Source organism: Pristiophorus japonicus, chromosome 4 (assembly GCF_044704955.1).
Source record: "Pristiophorus japonicus isolate sPriJap1 chromosome 4, sPriJap1.hap1, whole genome shotgun sequence".
Classification (NCBI taxonomy): Eukaryota; Metazoa; Chordata; class Chondrichthyes; family Pristiophoridae; genus Pristiophorus; species Pristiophorus japonicus.
In genome coordinates this window covers 275,064,588-275,090,183 of record NC_091980.1, presented here as the reverse complement: position 1 = coordinate 275,090,183, position 25,596 = coordinate 275,064,588, and the positions used below count along the sequence as shown (strand labels likewise).

The following is a 25,596-nucleotide window of genomic DNA, read 5'->3' as shown; positions in this document are numbered from 1 at the left end:
TACAACAATTGTACATTCCTGTCTGGCGTAAAAATAAAAAAGGGAAGGTGGCTCAACCGTGGCTATCAAGGGAAATCAGGGATAGTATTAAAGCCAAGGAAGTGGCATACAAATTGGTCAGAAATAGCAGCGAACCCAGGGACTGGGAGAAATTTAGAACTCAGCAGAGGAGGACAAAGGGTTTGATTGGGGCAGGGAAAATGGAGTACGAGAAGAAGCTTGCAGGGAACATTAAGGCGGATTGCAAAAGTTTCTATAGATATGTAAAGAGAAAAAGGTTAGTAAAGACAAACGTAGGTCCCCTGCAGTCAGAATCAGGGGAAGTCATAACAAGGAACAAAGAAATGGCAGACCAATTGAACAAGTACTTTGGTTCGGTATTCACTAAGGGGGACACAAACAACCTTCCGGATATAAAAGGGGTCGGAGGGTCTAGTAAGGAGGAGAAACTGAGGGAAATCTTTATTAGTCGGGAAATTGTGTTGGGGAAATTGATGGGATTGAAGGCCGATAAATCCCCAGGGCCTGATGGACTGCATCCCAGAGTACTTAAGGAGGTTGCCTTGGAAATAGCGGATGCATTGACAGTCATTTTCCAACATTCCATTGACTCTGGATCAGTTCCTATCGAGTGGAGGGTAGCCAATGTAACCCCACTTTTTAAAAAAGGAGGGAGAGAGAAAACAGGGAATTATAGATCGGTCAGCCTGACCTCAGTAGTGGGTAAAATGATGGAATCAATTATCAAGGATGTCATAGCAGCGCATTTGGAAAATGGTGGCATGATGGGTCCAAGTCAGCATGGATTTGTGAAAGGGAAATCATGCTTGACAAATCTTCTGGAATTTTTTGAGGATGTTTCCAGTAAAGTGGACAAAGGAGAACCAGTTGATGTGGTATATTTGGACTTTCAGAAGGCTTTCGACAAGGTCCCACACAAGAGATTAATGTGCAAAGTTAAAGCACATGGGATTGGGGGTAGTGTGCTGACGTGGATTGAGAACTGGTTGTCAGACAGGAAGCAAAGAGTAGGAGTAAATGGGTACTTTTCAGAATGGCAGGCAGTGACTAGTGGGGCACCGCAAGGTTCTGTGCTGGGGCCCCAGCTGTTTACACTGTACATTAATGATTTAGACGAGGGGATTAAATGTAGTATCTCCAAATTTGCGGATGACACTAAGTTGGGTGGCAGTGTGAGCTACGAGGAGGATGCTATGAGGCTGCAGAGTGACTTGGATAGGTTAGGTGAGTGGGCAAATGAATGGCAGATGAAGTATAATGTGGATAAATGTGAGGTTATCCACTTTGGTGGTAAAAACAGAGAGACAGACAATTATCTGAATGGTGACAGATTAGGAAAAGGGAAGGTGCAACGAGACCTGGGTGTCATGGTACATCAGTCATTGAAGGTTGGCATGCAGGTACAGCAGGCGGTTAAGAAAGCAAATGGCATGTTGGCCTTCATAGCGAGGGGACTTGAGTACAGGGGCAGGGAGGTGTTGCTACAGTTGTACAGGGCCTTGGTAAGGCCACACCTGGAGTATTGTGTACAGTTTTGGTCTCCTAACTTGAGGAAGGACATTCTTGCTGTTGAGGGAGTGCAGCGAAGATTCACCAGACTGATTCCCGGGATGGTGGGACTGACCTATCAAGAAAGACTGGATCAACTGGGCTTGTATTCACTGGAGTTCAGAAGAATGAGAGGGGACCTCATAGAAACGTTTAAAATTCTGACGGGTTTAGACAGGTTAGATGCAGGAAGAATGTTCCCAATGTTGGGGAAGTCCAGAACCAGGGGTCACAGTCTAAGGATAAGGGGTAAGCCATTTAGGACCGAGATGAGGAGAAACTTCTTCACCCAGAGAGTGGTGAACCTGTGGAATTCTCTACCACAGAAAGTAGTCGAGGCCAATTTACTAAATATATTCAAAAGGGAGTTAGATGAAGTCCTTACTACTCGGGGGATCAAGGGGTATGGCGAGAAAGCAGGAATGGGGTACTGAAGTTTCATGTTCAGCCATGAACTCATTGAATGGCGGTGCAGGCTAGAAGGGCTGAATGGCCTGCTCCTGCACCTATTTTCTATGTTTCTATGCTGAAAGTTGGACCGGCGATAAATGGGCTATAATCGGGCGCTACTTTCCATCAAATATGGGCGTTAGCCTGCATCTCTGTGCTAAATGGGCGATAATGTACCGACAGTCTAGTCCCATGACATTTCATCTCGGGCTCTGAGAGACACCAAACCAACTGCCACAAGCTCACACCTTAGGTGTGTGCTCCCAGCAGCAATGAATTCCGTAACTTAGTAGCTCATTCAGTCTCCTTTTCAGTCCTCAGTCCCAGTTAGGACTATCTAAAATTGGTACCCTTTAGTATGAGTCTGTATTGAATTTTACAGTCTTGGGCACTTAATTGTGATCCAGGACTGACTCCATTTCAAGTTGAGATATGGCTACGGGGAGTTGGGTCTCTTGCCAGCGTTCTTGGGCAGAGAAGATATTTGAATAGGGAGACTATAGGAGAAAAACTCCTTGCATTCCCCACACCAGAATAAAAAAGTGATTTATGAAAATACATTATAAAGATTCAGACTTTATCCCTCTATATCTTTCCTTCGTGCAGCCTTTCTCTCCTTTAGCCTAGATTTCGCAACAAGAACAGTTCACTCTGCTTCTCTTGGTTGTATGTACTATCCTCAGCAGATATTTCATTCAAAACTGGCCAATAGAAAAGCCTCTTCACATTTTGTCAGCCCATGTGAGTGGCGATATAATGGAAAGGTCATGCTACTGACCACTCAGACCATGATATGCCATGGGTAACCACTCTACAATTTGTGTTTTGTAAAGGGTGGCTATCTTGGCACTGGGATTAAAAGCAGCAGCGATGGTAGCAACAGAGCCAGCAACAGTTGTGTGGTGCCTGCAGCATGCATTGGAACTGGAAAAGAAGTTGGAAATGCAGGTCTGAACTGAACTTGAACGATAAGGGAGTCAAGTGTTATGGGGAGCGGGCAGAGAAGTGGAGCTGAAGCCAGGATCAGATCAGCCATGATCTTATTGAATGGTGGAGCAGGCTCGAGGCCTACTCCTACTTCTATTTCATGTTATGAGAGCTTGAAAAGCTGCAGTTGACTCATGGGTCACATAAGGTGCCCGTAGTAGAGATCACTGAAAGACCACCCCTCTTTGGCTGCTTTAAATTCAATCTAAATCTAAATGCTGAGACATACCATCAACCAGAATACTAGACATACATTGCATCTAATAAAAGAAGAAACTCACCATATAAATAATTACAAACACCCTTGCAATTGGATACCGTCTCAGAAAAATTCCTAACCGGATGCTGTGAAAGACACGAGGCATTATTTCCAGTGCCATCGCCATAAAATAGAAACATAACATTAAATCTGGTGTATGAAAAAAAAGATCAAGCGTACATGTACACACATATATATATATATATATACTCGTCACAATTACATGCTGTTAAAAAGAAATCTAAACAGGATTTAGCAGCAGAAGTTTACCTGAACCGGTCTATTGTATTTGCTGCTTTGCGGACTTTCCCGTACATTCCTGCTGTTGTGCTGTCCGTTTCACTGAAAAGAACTGGGACATTCCTCATTCGAGTACCTAGTTCAATGCAATATATTCAGTAAAGTATTTCATCAATTCACAGATGTATGATGAAAACATTAGCAAGAATTTCTCTCTATGCCAGGAAAAGATCACTGATTTACGGTACAGTGGGGCAATATTTGTCTGCGGCATGCCATCCAAAATATCAGGATCAAACGACTTGCATCTTCTACAACATCTTGTTATACAGTGAAGCCATTTCCTAATCATCTTTTAGATGGATAATGGTGACAGGTGGATGCTAATCCTTCAGTTGAGGGAAAGCATTAAAAGATTATACTCATTCAAATTAAGTCATTAAATTTGTTCACTATTGCTACTGAAAACTCACAACGCAACAGGGAGAGCAATCCAGATTTTTATTTGACTTGTGAAAAGACCTGGATAAAGTGTGGGTTTTACAGTTGTTTGACAAGTGAGATTCCAGTCAAGTCCCCACTCCTAACCAAGCATCAGCCACTATTACTTTGAACTTGCCTTTATTAGTCGATACAAGAGCAAAGAGGTTATGCTTGAACTGTATAAAATACTGGTTAGGCCACAGCTGGAGTACTGTGTGCAGTTCTGGTCACCACATTTCAGGAAAGATGTGATTGCACTGGAAAGGGTGCAGAGGAGATTTACAAGAACGTTGCCTGGACTAGAGAGCTTTGGCTATAAGGAAAGATTGGAGATGCTGGATCTGTTTTCTTTGGAACAGAGGAGCCAAGGGGAGACCTCATTGAGGTGTATAAAATTATGAGGGGCCTGGAAAGAGTGGATAGGAAGGACTATTTCTTTTGGCAGAATGGTCAACAACCAGGGGGCATAGATTTAAAATAATTGGAGGGAGGTTTAGAGGAGATATGAGGGGAAATTTCTTCACCCAGCGGGTGGTGGGGGTCTAGAACTCTCTGCCTGAAAGGGTGGTAGAGGCAGAAACCCTCACCACATTTAAAAAATAGTTGGATGTGTACTTAAAGTGCCGTAACCTTCAGGGCTACGGACCAAGAGATGGAAAGTGAGATTAGGTTGGACAGTTCTTGGTCGGCCGGCACGGACACGGTGGGCCGAAATGGCCTCCTTCCATGCTGTAAATTTCTATGATTCTACGAACAGCAAACTTGAAACATCAAATTTTACATACTGAGCTAAGAGCAAAGCTGATTTTACACTGGAAATAATAAAAATATATATAGTGTGGTTGAATTAAATTTAAAATCTTTATATTTCTGAATAAGTCCATTTAAAATCAGAAGCGTAATCTTAAGTTAATATAGGCCGCTCTTGAGCCTGGAAGTCTTAAACCAGGAACTTTCCAATATAGCTCCCGTCACTGAAAGGGATAGTTGCCTACCTTCATTGTTTTCCAATACAGATACATTAATAGCAGTGCCATTAACGTTGCTGCCCTGTACACTCTTAAGCTGCTGCTCCAGGCGTTCTAGCTGGAAGACAAGCGAGTTCTTCTCGGTGCTGAGGGCCTCCAGTATCGTCTGTTTCTGGATCAAGGTCTCGGTCAGCTGGTGCAGTCGGTTCTCCAGTTCAGTGTGGCTGCTACTCAAAGCTTTGTTTGTAAGCTGGAGGTGGGAGGAATAGAGAACATTCAGCAGTGAGTAACCATAGAAGTTTACAATACAGAACAAGAGCATTCAGCCCATCAACGCCAGCTCTTTGTTAAAGCAATCCAAAATGAATCCTACTGCACTGCTCTCCCCATAGCCATGCATCATTTTCTGCTTCAAAAATGTATCTGCTTTGTCCTGAATTTAAATGAAATGCAATAGGCTATGCCGCAAACACTCCCTGTGACAAAGCAAAACAATTGAAGAGTTGAAAATGCACTGACAGTTTTGTGAGGAATTGTGTGTTTAATATGTGCTTCTCCAATTGATGATAATGGTCTCATCTTAAAAGTATATAAAAGATAAACAAATTAGGAACATAAAATGCAGACTTTTCTGTAAGTGGGTCCGCCAATATTCTGCACTTAAAAATCACAAAATGTCATTTGGCAGAGGATTGTACCTTTTCTTCCTGAATAGAAGCTGTCTCTCAATTCTGTTGAAAGAGTTAAACTATTTCACAGTGAGGCTATCTGGTAATCCACATGGTTGTGTTCATGACTTTCAAATGAAAAGCCACAAATGCCCCCATTAGCAGGGCAGCAGCAAATACTATCTGCACTTTTACTGTACATATCCCTCAGCAAAAGGATTGCCTAGTCTCCAGACTTGCAGCCCCCTTGATCCAAACTTCATTTCTCTCAGCCTCCCACCTAGAACAGTCAGAGCTTCTGGATCCATATTTTCTTCCTTTTCTACCTTCTAACTCTCGAGTCCCAGATTCAAGCATTTTGAACTGCCTCAACTATCAGCTTGACCATGGCTCATCTACTTCATGGCTTCAGATTCAATACCCCAGAATAACCCCTACAAGGCAGATTACATTGCAGTCAATATGCAAACATTTTGAAGTTGTGATGGTAGAAAATCAAGTTTCACACTAGTGAATACCAACCAGACATTTGAAACAATACCTGGTTCCTGAGTTTCTGAATTTCCTCCTCTCGGTCCTTTATTCTAGTCTGCAGTGTGTTCTTCGTCCGGTGAAGTTCCTCTTCTATGTACTGAAACTCCTGCAAATCCAACCCAGAGCGATAAATGTAAATAGCACGTTATTAATAGTTTCATAAAAATAGATAAAAACTTCAATAGTTGAATAACTACTCTAGCAAGTCCTGGTACAAAATCTCCTACTATACAAATTAACTTTGAAAACAAACACCTGAATATCCGCACACCTGAATGTTACAACTACCCTCTTCCATATGGTTTATCGAGCAAATTCCATCAGACTGAGACAGCTTGCTAACTTATTTTTATATTCAAGCAATGTTCCAACTGAACACAGCTCACTTTTTTTTTTTAAGAAAAGCTCTTTTCTCTCCAAAATGCATGTAGTGTGCTAAAGAGCCACATGGAGTCCAGTGACGCTTTACGAATGCAAGTCTTGAAATAATCATTTTAACCAATCGAATGAAAGCTGTATTTTTCGCAGTTTGCTTGAAAAGTGGGAAAGTAGCAGTTTAAGCATGTGCCCATATCTTTAGGATTAGAATTTTTAAACTTACTTCTAAACAGCTCAATGTTTAGTAAAAAATTAGAAATTTAAAAATATATTTAGTTCATAATACTAATGAGCTTTGTAATTGTTAATGAAAGATTGACAAAACTGCCATTGATCCAATGCTGTAGAGCAACTGCTAAATACTATGTCACGTCATATTAGAGAAGGTAACCTATTTTTTCTTCATTATATCAAACAATAGTTTAAAAAATGTTTTTACAAATTTCTTTCCATCTTACTTTCTCTATTAAACACATTTGCATAGAATACATATATTTATATTTCATGCGTGTTTAGGGAGGGGGTTTTCAATATTTCGATTGTTCCATCAACCATAATGTAGTGCAGTTTTGTGTAATAGAAAACAAACCAAAATAATATAACCAGATGGCAACACCATAAATGTTGAGATCACAGCGGTTTAATAAAGTTAAGGCAACATTAGCAATTTATGTTTTGGTTTGAAAATCCATGGGAGAGGCACTTGCCTGTTTCTGTCGCTCCAGTTCAGCCTCCAGTTCCTTTCTGGTCCCCGTTACTGCATTTATTTGTTCCTGTAGCTCTTGGATTTGTTCCCTGGATGACTCTGCCTCACCCAACTGCTGTGTCTCTGTATCCTGTCAATGCATTCAAGTTCATAAAGTTGATTCAGTCAGCAGAATTTCATTTTTAATATATTATTACACATACCCAGCCTCCACTAAGAAGTAACTAGAACAATTACTCAATTTTTATTCATGTCATTGTAAAGCCTATAGGAATGGAACAGAATTACAAAATTACTATTTATAGCAAAAATAAATTGCATCCATAAAAACAGGAAAACAGCAATAGTGCATAAATATTCAAACGTTAAATTAGCCTGAACACTTTGATCGAGTATGTGCAATAAAACCTTTTGAGGTAATTTTTTCCCATCTCATTTATTAATCTTCTGTATGTTACTCAAGATAGTGTGCACTGAAAATGGGCATTACTTGAAGTCACTGACAGCTGTAAATCAAGCTCGTTTTTTGTTGTTGTTGAGGATTTTGAGCATTTGACCCTTTTCTCTCATCAGTAAACGTTGTTATGGATGTTATTTTCTTTGTAAAATGTCCCTCTTTCTTTTCACCAACTAAAATCTGTTTGCCCAATGTTAATTGCTGGAGCACTCAATTAGTGCTACTGTTGCCATACTATAGAAAATTTCTATTTTGAAATACAGTTTTGCAAATTTCTATTCTATTTTGAAATACAGTTTTGCAACAGTGCATTTTATTGTAGTACCTGATTCAAGGCATTTGGTCATACTGTGTAAACCAGTGCATGACAGAATATTGCTGTACAGAACCCCAATCAGCTGGCTTCTTTAAAAAAAAAATTAATTCACAGGATGTGGGCATCACTAAGCAAGGCTGGCATTTATTGCTCATCTCTAGTTGTCCTGAGAAAGTTGTGGTGGGTCTTCTTCATTAATCACGACAAGTATTTGATACAACCGAGTGAATTGCTAGACCACTTCACAGGGCAGTTAAGAGTCAACCATGTTGGTGTGGGATTGGAGTCACATATTAGCTATAACGGGTAAGGATGACCGGTTTCCTTCTCTAAAGGGCATTCTATATGGATCTGTCAGTAGAGTGGTCCTGTTGCAGGGGTGGGGGGACCGGTTCCTGAGGGGAGGTGTAGAGCGGCAATGGTCTGGAAGATTTTGTGGGACCAGGAGCCAAAAACTTATCTCTTCCTGAATGGCCTGCAGTGGTCCCTTTAAGGATCACGGGTTAGGTTAGTCAACGCCCGGCACAACTGAGATGAGCATGCAAGGGGCATACACCGCCCATTTGCACATCACCATTCCAATCGAGGATCTACAACCAGCATAGGGCCCCGGTTTTCATATTTCAACAGCCGCCCGACTATTTTGGTCAGGAGTGCTAGGCGCCCATTTAAAGGCTTGTCTGAAAACTGAATAATGTGGGCAAATGGGTGTCCAGCGTGACATTTAGATTTTCCTGTGGGAGCCACCTGTTTTTCAGCCGAGAAACGGGTGGACAGCAGTTGAAAATTCCACCCCCCACCCCCTAGTTAGAACGTGGTCAGTACAGTTTTGTTCAATCACTTCTAAAAGCGAGCAACAAAAAACATTCTTTTTTTGAGAGTTACCTGTAGTTCTGTCCTCAGCTGTTGGATGTGACCCAGCAGTTTTTGGACCTCTTCACGTTGCATGTCACGCTCATGCCGCAGTTCCTCCAGTTCCATGGCGCTGAGGGCGTGGTTCTCTAAACCTTCAATCCCAGAGCCCTCTTTTAGGCTGTTAATCAGTTTCTCTTTGGACTATGGGAAACAGGTGTATAAATACTTCATAATACCAAATTTGTTTTTAATTATTTTGGAATATTCACTGAGGAAAAAAAACATGCATAGCATTTCATGAATGTCAGCTGTGGCTCAGTGGGTAGTACACTCGCATTGAGTCAGAAGATTGCAGGTTCAAATCCCACTCCAGGGACTTGAGCACATAAATCTAGGCTGCTACCCCAGTGCAGTGCTGAGGGAGGGCTGCAATGTTGGAGGTGCTGTCTTCTGGATGACACATTAAAGCGAGGCCCCATCTGCTCTCTCAGGTTGATATAAAAGATCCCATGGCAATATTTTGAAGAAGAGCAGTGTCCTGGCCAATATTTATCCCTCAACTAACATAAAAAACCCAGATTATCTGGTCGTTATCACATTGATGTTTGTGGGAGTTGCTGTGCGCGAATTGACTACTGCGTTTCCCACATTATAACAGTGACTACACTCAAAGTACTTCATTGGCTGTAAAGTGCTTTGAGACGTCCGGTGTTCATGAAAGGCGCTATATAAATGTAAGTCTTTCTTTTATTTATAGAATCCTACTTTATAATCACCAGCACTATTGATCCTAAATCCACAACAAAGCACATTCTTAACTTCAAATGAGAATTATCATATTTACATTTTAAATATTCTTTGATATAACTTTGATAAGTTTTATTCAAAATAGTCAAAGTGGATCATTAAATCAGTAATCACATCAAATGCAATATGTTGATTTTATATTTATGAGTTTGACCTAAAATGAGCAATCTCTGGTTACAAACAGCAAAGACTTAAAATGATAGTGATGATACAAATATGGAAATTGGCTCAAGCTACCTAATTTACCTCATTTACTTTTTCCCCACAAGGCACAATTTTGTCATCTCGTGACAAGATTCAAATACTGCAAAGCAAGAGTGAAATGTACAAGTTTTTGTTTTAAGTACACATTTTACTCTCCAGTTTGATCATGAAAATTCAACATTTTTTTTTAGGTTTTAGGTGTTCGCCTCGACATGAAAGGGCACTAATCACAGAATCGAAGTCTCTCAGCAGAGGAGGCCCTTCAACCCACCATAGCTCTTCAACTGCAGCTAATCTAATCCCATTTTCTTGCTCTTTTCCTTTTATATTGTTTCTTTTCTAATACTTATTCAGGGCTCTCTAAATGCTCTAATCTCTGCCTCAATAGTGTTGTAAAGCATTCTGAAATAGTCCTAATGAAAAATTCTTCTAATTCCCCTCATTGTTCTTCTAGTGATAATCCCAAATTAATATTCCATTGTTAATGATTCCCTATTCAGCAGAAACTTGCTGCTATCGAAATAAGTGTCTAGATTGGGGGCTCTTTTGCAGATCCTGGGGCCTGGGACTTAAAATGTATACATTTATGTCTGGGGTCACTGGTTGCACAAAATATACTCTACATATGAAATACCCATTTTACAGTACATTCTAAAGACAAACAAACGGAGAGGTTTTCTGTACTTCTCCATAACCTTGTCCTCACTTGAAGAATTCTGGTAGCCTTTTGCTTGTAGTCCATCAGTTCCTGTTTAGCAGATTCCAAGCTGGTCTTAGCAACTTTGAGCTGTTGCTGATGGTCATCTGCCCTTCTCTTCTCTTCAATAACCTTTCTCTCAGATGCTGTCAGTGTTTCCGCTAAACTTTGACGCTCGAATTCAACCTTACTGAGTCTACTTGCAAATTCATTCTGAACAGAAGATACAGAAGAAGAAGTGTTTCAGATCATCTCAAAACATTTAATATATACTTAGGAAAAGATCAGTAAATTTTACCATTTTCTTGACTTATAGGCAAGCATAAAAGACTGCTAGACAATGTTTGTAATTATAATATAATTTTGTGTAACACACCTAAATACTGCACACTAAGTCCTAGCAATTGCTCACCCTCAGTCAGGTATTCATAGGAAGGTGGCGTTGTACCTGTTTCTTACTCACTGTCTAGGTCACACATGAATGACAGCCCCTTGGACAGTGCACTGGAGGGTGCCCAGCACCCATGGAAGGAGGGGAGAAAATTGGCACAGATTTTTTTTTTTTTTAAGTTTAATTTTATGCTCATTACACAAGGTTTGTCTGTCAATTGAGAAGACAAGGAGCATGAAAAGGAGCTTGGAGCAGAGGCTATATGAAATAATGGCATTCCATGACCTTCCTTGAAAATTCAATGAACAGAGATCTCCAGAAGGTCAGCCATCATGGATGGTTAACTAATCCTTTCTAAAGTTAGCTTTGAGAGCTGGGGCAGGAGTAACTAGAATTTGCCCAAAAATACTTAAGAGACATAGTACTTTTCTTAATGTATGGGAGTGGTTATGTTACTGGACTAGTAATCCTGGTTTGGTGTAAAAACCCATCTGGTTAACTAATTTCCTTTGGGGAATGAAATCTATCGTCCTTACCTGGTCTTGGCCTATATGTGACTCCAGACCCACAGCAATGTAGCTGATTCTTAAATGCCCTCGGCAATGGCCATGCAAGCCACTCAGTTGTACATAACCGCTACGAAAAACAATTAAGAATAAAACCGGACGGATCATCTGGCATCGACTTTGGCACCGGCTATGGACACCCAGCCCAGTAGCCCCTGCAAAGTCCTTCTCACCAACATTTGGGGATTTGTGCCAAAATTGGGAGAGCTGTCCCACAGACTAGTCAAGCAACAGCCTGACGTGGTCATACTCTCAGAATCATACCTTTCAACCAATGTCCCAGACTCCTCTGTCGCCATCCCTGGGTATGTCCTGTCCCACCGGCAGGGCAAACTCACCAGAGGTGGTGGCACAGTGGCATACAGGCGGGAGGGAGTGGCCTTGGAAGTCCTCAAAACTGACTCCTGACCCCATGAAGTCTCATGGCTTGAAGTCAAGCATGGGCAAGGAAATCTTCTGCTGATGAATCAGCACTCCTCCATGTTGAACACCGCTTGGAAGAAGCACTGAGAGTAGCAAGGGGACAGAATGCTCTCTGGGTGGGGACTTCAATGTCCAACATCAAGAGTGGCTTGGTAACACCACTATTGACCGAGCTGGCTGAGTCCTGAAGGACATAGCTGCCGAGTTCTGAAGGTCATAGTGGATAGTGGTGAGAGAACCAACACGAGGGAAAAACCCACTTGACCTCGTCCTCACCAATCTACCTGTTGCGGATGCATCTGTCCACGATAGCATTGGTAGCAGCGACTACCGCACAGTCCTTGTGGAGACGAAGTCCCGTCTTCACACTGAGAACACCATCCATCATGTTGTGTGGCCCTATCACCGTGCTGAATGAGATAGATTCAGAACAGATCTAACAGCTCAAAACTGGGCAGCCATGAGGCACTGTGGGCCATCAGCAGCAGCAGAATTGTATTCCATCACAATCTGTAACCTCATGGCCCAGCATATCCCACACTCTACCATTACCATCAAGCCAGGGAACCAACCCTGGTTCAATGAAAAGTGTAGAAGAGCATGCCAGGCGTATCTAAAAATGAGATGCCAACCTGGGGAAGTTGCAGCACAGGACTACATGCATGCAAAAAAGCGGAAGCAGCATGATATAGACAAGGCTAAGCGATCCAACAACCAAAGGATCAGATTAAAGCACTGTAGTCCTATCACATACAGTCGTGAATGGTGGTGGACTATTAAACAACTAACGGGAGGAGGAGATTCCATGAATATCCCCATCCTCAATGATGGTGCAGCCCAGCATGTGAGAGCAACAGACAAGGCTGAAGCGTTTATAACCATCTTCAGCCACAAGTGTTGAGTGGATGATCTACATCGGCCTCCTCCTGAGGTCCCCAACATCACAGAAGCCAGTCTTCAGCCAATTCGATTCACTCCACGTGATAACAAGTGGCTGAGTACACTGGATACAGCAAAGGCTATCGACCACGACAACATCCCAGCTGTTGTGCCGAAGACTTGTGCTCCAGAACTAGCTGTGCCTCTAGCCAAGTTGTTCCAATATAGCTAAAACACTGGCACCTATCTGACAATGTCGAAAACTGCCCAGGTATGTCCTGTCCACAAAAGGCAAGACAAATCCAATCCTGCCAATTACCGTCCCATCAGTCTACTCTCAATCATCAGCAAAGTGATGGAAGATGTCGTCAACAGTGCCAACAAGCGGCACTTACCGACCAATAACATGCTCACTGATGCCCAGTTTGGCTTCCACCAGAATCACTCAGCTCCAGACCTCATTACAGCCTTGGTCCAAACATGGACAAAAGAGCTGAATTTCAGAATTGAGGTGAGAGTGATTGTCCTTGACATCAAGGCAGCATTTGATCGAGTGTGGCGTCAAGGAGCCCTTGTAAAACTGAAGTCAATGGGAATCAGGGGGAAAACTCTCCACTGGCTGGAGTCATAACTAGCACAAAGGAAGATGGTTCTGGTAGTTGTAAGTCAATCATCACAGCACCAGGACATCTCTCAGGAGTTCATCAGGGCAGTGTCCTAGGCCCAACCATCTTCAGCTGCTTCATCAATGACCTTCCCTCCATCATAAGGTCAGAAGTGGGGATGTTCGCTGATGACCGCACACTGTTCAGTGACATTCGCAACTCCTCAGATAATGGAGCAGTCCATGCCCGCATTCAGCAAGACCAAGACTTGGGCTGATAAGTGTCAAGTAACATTCGCGCCATACAAGTGCCAGGCAATGACTATCTCCAACAAGCGAGAGTCTAATCACCGCCCCTTGACATTCAATGGCATTACCATTGCCGAATCCCCCACCATCAACATCCTGAGGGTTACTATCGTTGACCAGAAACTTAACTGGACTAGCCACATAAATACTGTAGCAACAAGAACAGGTCAGAGGCTGGGTATTCTGCGGCGAGTATCTCAGCTCCTGACTCCCCGAAGCCTTTCCACTATCTACAAGGCACAAGTCAGGAGTGTGATGGAATACTCTCCATTGGCCTGGATGGGTGCCGCTCCAACAATACTCAAGAAGCTCGACACCATCCAGGACAAAGCAACCCACTTGATTGGTACTCCATCCACCTTAAAAATTCACTCCCTCCATCACCAACATACCATGGCTGTAGTGTGTACCATCTACAAGATGCACTGCAGCAACTCGCCAAGGCTTCTTAGGCAGCACCTCCCAAACCCACAACCTCTACCATCTAGAAAGACAAGGGCAGTATGTGAACACCACCACTTTCACATTCCCCTCCAAGTCTCACACTATCCTGACTTGGAAATATATTGCTGTTCCTTCATCGTCGCTGGGTCAAAATCCTGGAACTCCCTACCTACCAGCACTGTGGGAGTATCTTCACCACAGAGACTGCAGCAGTTCAAGGCAGTGGCTCACTACCATTTTCTCAAGGGCAATCAGGGATGGGCAATAAATGCTGGCCTTGCCAATGACGTTCACATCCCATGAACGAATAAAAAAAAAATTCCTACTAATTTCCAGGAATAAAAATGCAAAAAGTGTTTTTTTTAAATAAATGGTTGATATGTATGTATTTCTTTTACATTTGTTTCCCTACACCATTATACAGTGATGAAATATGGAGCTTAAATCAATGCAAGTCCTGTTACATCACCAATAGGGAGAGTGGGTAGCTGGCAGGTGGCAGCCATATGTTTTCACTACTCCAGGCTTTGCCAGTATTCCCACTCTCACACACTCTGCATTTACAGCATCCAGAATAAATGGCACTTGCAAAAAAAGTCTTATGAACAAAATTGTCAAACCCCTTTTTTGTGATTTGGCTTCTTTTTGCAATTATAACATGGAGCACAAAGACGACAAGAAAGGATAATCCACTTATAAAAGTCTCAGACTTTTTTTTTACTTAGTTCTCAAATTTTGATTTCCACATTACAACAACTGACTACACTTCAAAAGTACTTTATTAGGACTTCCTGAGGTCGTGAAAGGCGCAATAGAAACTAAAATGGCAGGGTGATGGGAATCTATGCAGGGAGGCAGAGGAAAATAAAAAGGGGGCAGAAGCAAAAGGTAGGAAGGAGAAAAGCAAGAGTGGAGAGCAGAGAAATTAAGGGCAAAAATCAAAAAAGGCCACATTACAACATAATTCTAAAAGGACAAAGAGTGTTAAAAAAACAAGCCTGAAGGCTCTGAGTCTCAATGCGAGGAGCATTTGTAATAAGGTGGGTGAATTGACTGCACAGATAGCTGTTAATGGATATGATGTCATTGTGATTACGGAGACATGGCTCCAAGGTAACCAAGGCTGGGAACTCAACATCCAGGGGTATTCAATATTCAGGAAGGACAGACAGGAAGGAAAAGGAGGTGAGCTAGCGCTACTGGTTAAAGAGGAGATTAACGCAATAGTAACGAAGGACATTAGCATGGATGATGTGGAATCTATATGGGTAGAGCTTCGAAACACCAAAGGGCAGAAAACGTTAGTGGGAGTTGTGTACAGACCACCAAACAATAGTAGGGAGGGTGGGGATGGCATCAAACAGGAAATTGGGGACGCGTGCAATAAGGGTACAGCAGTTATCATGGTTGACTTTAATCTGCATATTAATTGGCCTAACCAAACTGGTAGCAATGCTGTAGAGGAGGATTTCCTGGAGTGTATAAGGGATGGTTTTCTAGACCAATATGTCGAGGAACCAACTAGAGAGCAGGCCATCCTAGACTGAGTCTTGTGTAACGAGAGAGGATTAATTAGCAATCTGGTCGTGCAGGACCCTTTGGGGAAGACTGACCATAATATGGTAGCATTCTTCATTAAGATGGAGAGTCACATAGTTAATTCAGAGACTAGGATCCTGAACTTAAAGGAAGGAAACTTCAACAGTATGAGACATGAATTGGCTAGGATAGACTGGAGAATGATACCTAAAGGGTGGACGGTGGATAGACAATGGCAGACATTTAAATATCACATGAATGAACTACAAGAATTGTACATCCCTGTGTGGCGTAAGAATAAAAAAAGAGGTGGCTCAACCATGGCTAACAAGGGAAATTAGGGATAGTGTTAAATCCAAGGAAGAAGCATATAAATTGGCTAGAAAAAGCAGCAAGGTCCCACACAAGAGATTAATGTGCAAAGTTAAAGCACATGGGATTGGGGGTAGTGTGCTGACGTGGATTGAGAACTGGTTGTCAGACAGGAAGCAAAGAGTAGGAGTAAACGGGTACTTTTCAGAATGGCAGGCAGTGACTAGTGGAGTGCCGCAAGGTTCTGTGCTGGGGCCCCAGCTGTTTACATTGTACATTAATGATTTAGACGAGGGGATTAAATGCAGTATCTCCAAATTTGCGGATGATACTAAGTTGGGTGGCAGTGTGAGCTGCGAGGAGGATGCTATTAGGCTGCAGAGTGACTTGGATAGGTTAGGTGAGTGGGCAAATGCATGGCAGATGAAGTATAATGTGGATAAATGTGAGGTTATCCACTTTGGTGGTAAAAACAGAGAGACAGACTATTATCTGAATGGTGACAGATTAGGAAAAGGGAAGGTGCAACGAGACCTGGGTGTCATGGTACATCAGTCATTGAAGGTTGGCATGCAGGTACAGCAGGCGGTTAAGAAAGCAAATGGCATGTTGGCCTTCATAGCGAGGGGATTTGAATACAGGGGCAGGGAGGTGTTGCTACAGTTGTACAGGGCCTTGGTGAGGCCACACCTGGAGTATTGTGTACAGTTTTGGTCTCCTAACTTGAGGAAGGACATTCTTGCTATTGAGGGAGTGCAGCGAAGGTTCACCAGACTGATTCCCGGGATGGCGGGACTGACCTATCAAGAAAGACTGGATCAACTGGGCTTGTATTCACTGGAGTTCAGAAGAATGAGAGGGGACCTCATAGAAACGTTTAAAATTCTGACGGGTTTAGACAGGTTAGATGCAGAAAGAATGTTCCCAATGTTGGGGAGGTCCAGAACCAGGGGTCACAGTCTGAGGATAAGGGGTAAGCCATTTAGGACCGAGATGAGGAGAAACTTCTTCACCCAGAGAGTGGTGAACCTGTGGAATTCTCTACCACAGAAAGTAGTTGAGGCCAATTCACTAAATATATTCAAAAGGGAGTTAGATGAAGTCCTTACTACTCGGGGGATCAAGGGTTATGGCGAGAAAGCAGGAAGGGGGTACTGAAGTTTCATGTTCAGCCATGAACTCATTGAATGGCGGTGCAGGCTAGAAGGGCTGAATGGCCTGCTCCTGCACCTATTTTCTATGTTTCTATGTTTCTATGTTTCAAACCTGAGGACTGGGAGAAATTTAGAACTCAGCAGAGGAGGACTAAGGGTTTAATTAGGAGGGGGAAAATAGAGTATGAGAGTAAGCTTGCAGGGAACATAAAAACTGACTGCAAAAGCTTCTATAGATATGTGAAGAGAAAAAGATTAGTGAAGACTAATGTAAGTCCCTTGCAGTCAGAATCAGGTGAATTCTTAATGGGGAACAAGGAAATGGCAGAAATTGAACAAATACTTTGGGGTTCTTCTTCACTAAGGAAGAACATAAGAACATAAGAATTAGGAACAGGAGTAGGCCATCTAGCCCCTTGAGCCTGCTCCGCCATTCAATAAGATCATGGCTGATCTGGCCGTGGACTCAGCTCCACTTACCCGCCCGCTCCCCGTAACCCACGACGTAAGACACGAATAACCTCCCGAAAATACTACGGGACCGAGGATCTAGCGTGAAGGGGGAACTGAGGGAAATCCTTATTAGTCAGGAAATGGTGTTTGGGAAATTGAAGGGACTGAAGGCTGATAAATCCCCAGGGCCTGATAGTCGGCATCCCAGATAATTAAGGAAGTGGCCCTAGAAATAGTAGATGCATCGGTGATCATTTTCCAACATTCCATGGACTCTGGTTCAGTTCCTATGGATTGGAGGGTAGCTAATGTAACCCCACTTTTTAAAAAAGGAGGGAGAGAAAATAGGGAATTATAAACCAGTTAGCCTGACATCGGTGGCGGGGAAAATGCTGGAATTAATTATTAAAGATGTTATAGCAACGCATTTGGAAAGCAGTGACAGGATCGGTCCAAGTCAGCATGGATTTATGAAAGGAAAATCATGCTTGACAAATCTTCTAGAATTTTTTGAGGATGTAACTAGTAGTGGACAAGGAAGAACCCGTGGATGTGGTGTATTTGGACTTTCAAAAGGCTTTTGACAAGGTCCCACACAAGAGATTGGTGTTCAAAATTAAGGCACATGGATTTTGGGGGTAATGTATTGAAATGGATGGAGAACTGATTGGCAGACAGGAAGCAAAGAGTGGGAATAAACGGGTCCTTTTTAGAATGGTAGGCAGTGACTAGTGGGGTGCCGCAGGGCTCGGCTGGGACCCCAGCTTTTTACAATATACATTAATGATTTAGACGAAGGGATTGAATGTAGTATCTCCAAGTTTGCAGATGACACTAAGCTGGGTGGCAGTGCGAGCTGCGAGGAGGATGCTAAGAGGCTGCAGGGGGACTTGGACAGGTTAGGTGAATGGGCAAATGCATGGCAGATGCAGTATAATGTGGATAAATGTGAGGTTATCCACTTTGGTGGCAAAAACAGGAAGGCAGATTATTATCTGAATGGTGACAGATTAAAAGGGGAGGTGCAACAAGATCTGGGTGTCATGATACATCAGTCATTGAAGGTAGGCATGAAGGTACAGCAGGCAGTAAAGAAAGCTTATGGCATGCTGGCCTTCATAGCGAGGGGATTTGAATATAGGAGCAAGGGGGTCTTACTGCAGTTGCACAGAGCATTGGTGAGACCACACCTTGAGTATTGTGTGCAGTTTTGGTCTCCTAATGAGGAAGGACATTCTTGCTATTGAGGGAGTGCAGCGAAAGTTCACCAGACTGATTCCTGGGATGGTAGGACTGACATATGAAGACTGGATCGGCTAGGTTTATATTCACTGGAATTTAGAGGAATGAGAGGGGATCTCATAGAAACATATAAAATTCTGACGGGATTGGACAGGTTAGATGCAGGAAGAATGTTCCCAATGTTGGGGAAGTCCAGAACCAGGGGTCACAGTCTAAGGATAAGGGGTAAGTCATTTAGGACTGAGATGAGGAGAAACTTCTTCACTCAAGAGAATTGTGAACCTGTGGAATTCTCTACCAGAGAAAGTTGTTGAGGCCAGTTCTTTAGATATATTCAAAAGGGAGTTAGATGTGGCCCTTACAGCTAAAGGGATCAAGGGGTATGGAGAGAAAGCAGGAACTAAAGTTGCATGATCAGCCATGATCATATTGAATGATGGTGCAGGCTCGAAGGGCCAAATGGCCTACTCCTGCACCTACTTTCTATGTTTCTAAATGCATGTCTTTTTCTTTTAAAGTTTCAGCTTTAGATGTTTGTAAAGTAGTCTGACGCAGATAATGTTGGTATGAACAGCTTTATCTGAATCTAGATCTGTTTCCGGCTTCAGTCTGCGTCATATGGCAAACTATTTAACTTGTAATGAACTACATCCACATGTCCTGATTTGATGCACTTTACCAAGCCAAGTTAAACCCCTACTGTAAGCAAGCCAAATGCCGCATGCTAGACAGTCAAATTTCATTATTTATGATGTTCAGCTGCCAAGCCAGAAGCATGAACCGGATACTGTTTTTTTCAAACAAACCTGCATTTGATTGTAACTGTCTTGTTCTCGTTTAAGTGATGATTCAGCTTCCAGAAGCCTCTCTTGCATTGTCTGGTAGGCTTGGTTGTGCAAGCTGCTCCCTTCACTATGATCTTGCAGTATTCTTTCAAAAGAAAGAGATACATTACAAAACTGTCTCTGGGATTTCTAGACGTAACATGTAATATTCAGAATGCCTAAATGGATTGGGGCTTTTATATTAACTATATTCCTTACTGTGTCTACAGTTTCCAATTTGTCTACGGAGTGTAATATTGTTAATTAGAAACATAATCAAATTCTAGCCACAGCACAATGTTTTGCTCCTTCAAGAAGGCGGTATGCAAACAACAAGACTTCAGTAAGTGGGTGATTTAGGTGGTGCAGCAATGTTCTATTTTAGGCCTCGAGTCTGAATCCAGTGCAGACTGATTGAATTAAAGCCTCTCAGTCCCAATAGCAAGGATGACAAGGGAAATTATTTTGGCTGATCTCAACCCAGCACATTGTGTTGTAATTGTAGTTTTAACATGAGCAAAACTATTGATACGATAACAAAATACATAAGTTATACCAATCTTGTTTGCCCAATGGGAGAAAAACTAGTTAAGTTAGGAAACCAGCTTATTAACTGCCATAATTGATAAGTATGGACTATCACACGAGTGAAATATATAAAAAGTCGCAGTTTGAATTTGTAAAGGCCTAAGATACTGAGCTCAGAACTGTGGCGCGTTTAGTCCCCAACCAAACCATCATCACATATGGTTGCAAGTATGATCTTTTCAGTGTATGTTTAAGTACTACTGTATTCTTAATAAATCTATGACACTTGATCTCAATGTTGAAGAACCTTATTGATTTGAGGAGTAGATGGAACATCTAATCATAAATAAAACCATCCTAACAATGTTCACACTGTGAAGTTCAAAGTCTGGGGTTAAGGCAGAGTAAAGAGTGCGTTACCCATCTAGTTCTGCAATGTTCAACTTTAGAGTGTTTGTTGACAACGTTGGGTACCCTAAATGGAAAAGTGCTTCATTCACTACTACCAACAATCCTCAGCTTAAAAAGCACAGAAGAAATCATCACCAAAGGACACTGACAAATCAAATTATGCCATAATTAGCTCTAATATCACATATTATTCTTGAGCTGATTGTGTGGGGTGACGCAGATGCTAGGGTGGCAACCTGTGACACAACCATGCCAATCTTCAGAATCTGGAATTTCAACTGGCTAGAAAAGTGCTCTTTAAAGTAGGTTTGCAACCCTCCTTCTTGAAGTATTGCTCTCATCTCTCAAAATCAACAATGGGAGGAGGGAGCCAGAACAAGAAAACTAAGTTAAACATTGGAGATGTTGGAGAGTAAAGTTTTCTTTAAGATGACAAGAGTGAATAGGGAAGTGACAACAGAAGGGAAAAGGAATAGGGAAAGTATAGTTCAAAGTGTTTAATTTTTCTTACTTTAATGTAAAATTATGTTTTGGTGTTTCATTTAGTAGTTTAGGGTCAATATTACAGTCATAAAGGTATTCTTGATGTTTGAGTACTTGTTACTACAATATTATTTATTACAGCATCACGCTGAACAAAAAAACTAAATGACATCCAGGGAAATCACGAGCTTCCTGCAAGTCTAAGAGTAACTGGTTAATGATATATTTTCAAAAATACAAGGACTTTCGTAATTATACAACAGCATAAATCTTTGCTTATGATGCAGAGCACCTGGCAATGGGATAATTTTTTGACACGCAGTTCGTTTCAAGGAATCCTGAACCGGGCACAGCCATGGTCAAAGGCAGATCAGAAATCCCCCTGACAATGTGGCACAACCCCAATCTTTAAAGAGCATCCTTCGATGTACTAATTCATTTCACTTAGGACCTTGTCAATGGGAATTGATGAGTTTATCCCACTTGTCTTAAGCTAAGTTTGAAACAAAAATCTAGTTGAAAAAATCAGTGTTCATATTCTTTCCACCATCTAAACTAGTCACTTTTATGGGCTCTGTGCCAGATTGGAAATTAGTGCCCATGCCAATAAATTCATTAAAACCTGTTTCTTTCATTCTGCAGTGCGTCCATTGCTTCAGTACGCGCCTTCAGAAGCTGATCTGCCTCTTCCAGTCTCACTTTGAGTACAGCCAGCTGAGAATCCTTGGCACCCAGCACCTCGTTCAGGTCATCCACCTGGGAACGCAATTCCCTGCCCATCCTGTCAGACTTCGAGTTCTCAGTATTCCATTTCTCAATCTGCTTTCTGGCTTTATTTAACTCTAGAACCACAAATATTTCAAAAGAAACAGACAATTAGACCAAAATGCAGATGAGGAAGGCCACTCCCTCATTTCCCACATTACAACAGTGACTACATTCCAAAAGTACTTCATTGGCTGTAAAGCGCTTTGAGATGTCTGGTGGGCGTGAAAGGGGCTATAAAAATCCAAGTCTTTCTTTTCATCCCATCATAGCCCAGCCAAGCAAACATTAGTGTACCCCACATCATCTAACTACATCTTGAATTAATCCAGGGTTTTGGGCTCTACCACCCGACGTAGAGGGCCATTCCAAGTCTGTATTACTCTTTGCGTGAAGAATTTGTTCCTACCTTTTGTTCCTTCATCAGCTTTAGTCTATGCCCCCTTATTCTATTGTCTTAGTTTACCTTGCAGTAGTGCTCCTGGTTTACCACATCTATCCCATTTAATACCTTGCATACTTCTTATACAAGATCCCCTCTCAGTCATCTCCTTTCAAAACTAAAATATAAGCAGTTTATCTAATGTTTCCTTGTATCGAAACTGCCTGGTTCCAGGGATCAGCCATGTTGTTGTCCTCTGCACAGCATTGATTACTTGCACATTCCCCAGATATTTTGGAGGCCAAAAGTGAACACAGTATTCAAGGTGTGGTCTGACCAAGTTATTGCACAGTTTTAGCATGATATGCTGCAACTTATACTCTACAGATCTAACAATATAATTCAGCCTTGCATTTGCTTTGCTTTTGGCTGGTGCACGGCAATTTGGCACAGTGAAAACATAACTTCAGTCAAACCTGTGAGTAGCAAATTAATTTATCAGTGTATAGAAAATATTGTGACACAGACTCGAGACTGCCATTGCCCTACATTCAATTTCCAATTCTGACTGCTCCATCAGGGGAAAGAAAGCCCACCGTCAGTAAAATTCCTTAATTGTTTAGTATATTCTGCCAAGCTATTGCTTCTCCCTGCATTTTTCACAGATCCAATGGTATTTTCACTCTCAAACAATACAATTGGGAAGCATTACTTGAGACCATAATAGACTCTGGAATTCTGTTTAATTCATAGTGACTTTGTCACCTCCCTCTCTCAGATTTTGACTCATGTTGCGCACAACTTTTAAGATGCCAGCAACATTTTACGACTTTACCATGGTGATTATTCTTCACTTATAAGTGAGTATTGACAGTGAATAGCTGCTGCCTATGGGGAACATTGTAGCTGAGCTCAATCCCGTCTTCCTCACCTGATCCATATTTGTGCACTTTATAGAAGAGGCCACTGGATAAGCTATCAGAATCAGCAATCGTGGCTGTTTTTCCTCTCCCTAGCCCAGGAATACGGAGGTCATTGTTGTCACAAGGCTAGCAGTGAAGCAAAATGGTGGTGGGGGAGGGGGGAGAAATTTCCAAAAACAACCAGCAGTACAAATAGAAACTCAACGCGGAATGTGTCTGCAGAAAGCTTTTGACTTATATAATAAGTGAAACACACAGTCACACGTCCACCACTTGTGGCTGTCAGCATCAGAACAATTTAAAGGTGGCCGATTACACAAGAGTATTACACAAAAAATGTATTGCACAATACTAAAGCTTATTGGCTTATCGGCTATTTTTCCATTGTACACTGTTACCAATATACCAAATCAGCCTATGTGCTGACAAACAACATTAGCTGAAGCCAATAATGGTACTTAGTACCATTACCCAAGTTGAGATCAACCAGCTCAGCAAGGATCATGGCCCGATATTTACTTGGAGCCATGGAGAGAGCCAGGGGGGGGGGGGGGGGATTGGATTTATGGATGGGGAACCCGGAAGTAAGAGTTTCCAGGACGTCCTGCTGAAATGAACAGCCTGACAGGCTGTCGGGCGGGAATACCTGCGGTTGGGGAGCAGAGAGGAGAGGAGAGATTGGGGGGGGCGGGGGGTGAAAAGAAATCGTGGAGGTGGAGCAGGGGGTAGATTGTGGAGGTGAGGTGGAGGGGGGGGGGGGTGGGGAGATCGTGGGGGGGGCGGGGAGATCGTGGGGGGGGCAGCCGATCACGGCGTCTGTGAAGGGGATTCTTCGTTGGGCCTGGAGGAAACACTCCTGCTCCTCCTGGCCTGCAAGCTATACTGTAAAATGCACTTACCTTATGGCCTTCCTCGCCTCCTTTTACCTGCCGGGTTTCCCTGAGGCCCGGGAAACCCAGCCGAAATTAGTTAAAAATAAAAATCATGTAAAAATGGAGGTACACGGCCTCCTTAAAAGATTTCGAAGACCCACCTGCCCCCTGAAAGCGAATTGGTTTTCTGGAAGTAGGCAGGTTGGGAGCGGATTTGACATTTTTACAATTGTTACTTTCCACTCGCCCCAAATCCACCCGTTCTTAGGGGTTAAAATTACCCCCCATAAGTCAAATCTGGGATCTTTCTTGTCTGTATGGCTCAGTATAACGCCACGTGAAACACTTATTAGCCAACCAATTTTTTAAAAAGCTTTCCTTCAAACATGATCCATGTTTTTTTTTCCCCCTGTTGTAATACAAGTCGCCGAGTAAACTAGCCTTCTTTCTGCCTTTAGTTTTAGTCCTCTGCTGGAATTTGAACAATTGTTCCTGAAACATAACCCAGAAATAAAAACACCTAACTTCGTAGGAGCAAAATACTATTTTAGCTTTGAATTTTTAAGCTCACCTTTGATTGTGGTTCAAACATGACAGCTAAAGCATTTCCTTTTCCTAAACCTAAATTATGGAGTCAATTTAAAAAATAATTTTGTGCAGTTAGAAACACACGAGCCTGGAATCCCAATGATATAACTAGTATCTATAGGGGGCTATTTTCCCGCGGCAAGTTATGGATAAAGATAACCAGTGCATCCCGACAGGCCCTAAAGCTTCATTTTCCTGTCCTACCTTCTTGCGTTTGCTTTGATCTCTGAATCAGTGAAGCCATTTCTTGGTTCAAGGAAGAGACCTCACTACGCAGCAGCTGGTTCTCAAGGCGAAGGTTCGAAAGCTCCAGTGACTGACTCTCATCTTTAGCTGGAAAACTTAGGCTGGCTGTATTGTTCAGTGGTTCCTCCGTTGAAGGCTCCTTTTGAGCTCCTTGACCCATATTAGAGCTTTCTGAGGCATCTGAATATATTAAAAACAATAATCAGTAAATTAAATAAGAGCTGTGCATGAAAATGGATTTTATACTTTTGAAGACTAGTCTGATTTCCATACATATAAAGTTAATATCTACAGTATCAATACAGTATCATTCACTTACCAGATCTGTACATTTTGCAAAACATTTGCAAGGGTCCTGGTGCAAGTCTTACTCAATAGGACTGTGAATTGGATAATTGGAGTGTGGGGGTCTGCATGACTGATTGTTGGCGCTCCCGATTTTATGATCAATTTTATTGCTAGGAAAATTATGTGCAACGTTCAATCGGGAGGGCTGAGCTCTGTGTCCGGTTCTCCAATCTGCTCCCATTGAGCGAGGCTCCATGGTGGGACTGAGGTCTTCCAAAATTCACTGATCTCTAATGTTCAATTAGACAACATAGAGCAACATCAAGTACCAACTGCATCCCACTAGGCATGCATACACGCTTTAATTTGGCCTGCCAGGATCCAAAAAAATA

General features: G+C 42.3%; 1 protein-coding gene across 3 annotated transcripts in view; it reads right to left on the bottom strand.

Moving 5' to 3' along the window:
• golga5 (golgin A5) overlaps window positions 1–25,596 on the bottom strand; it is a 42,547-nt gene that overhangs the window by 8,735 nt on the left and 8,216 nt on the right. For 2 of the 3 annotated variants that reach the window (XM_070879502.1, XM_070879501.1), the window contains 10 exons: window positions 24,875–25,096; window positions 21,763–21,982; window positions 19,701–19,824; window positions 10,588–10,791; window positions 8,901–9,071; window positions 7,244–7,372; window positions 6,166–6,264; window positions 4,984–5,206; window positions 3,536–3,641; window positions 3,288–3,351 (listed from right to left, as the gene is read on the bottom strand). In XM_070879502.1, coding sequence (XP_070735603.1) covers window positions 3,288–3,351; window positions 3,536–3,641; window positions 4,984–5,206; window positions 6,166–6,264; window positions 7,244–7,372; window positions 8,901–9,071; window positions 10,588–10,791; window positions 19,701–19,824; window positions 21,763–21,982; window positions 24,875–25,096 — 1,562 coding nt within the window. The remainder of the gene's footprint in view (window positions 1–3,287; window positions 3,352–3,535; window positions 3,642–4,983; window positions 5,207–6,165; window positions 6,265–7,243; window positions 7,373–8,900; window positions 9,072–10,587; window positions 10,792–19,700; window positions 19,825–21,762; window positions 21,983–24,874; window positions 25,097–25,596) is intronic. The other variant, XM_070879503.1, reaches the window with a different exon arrangement.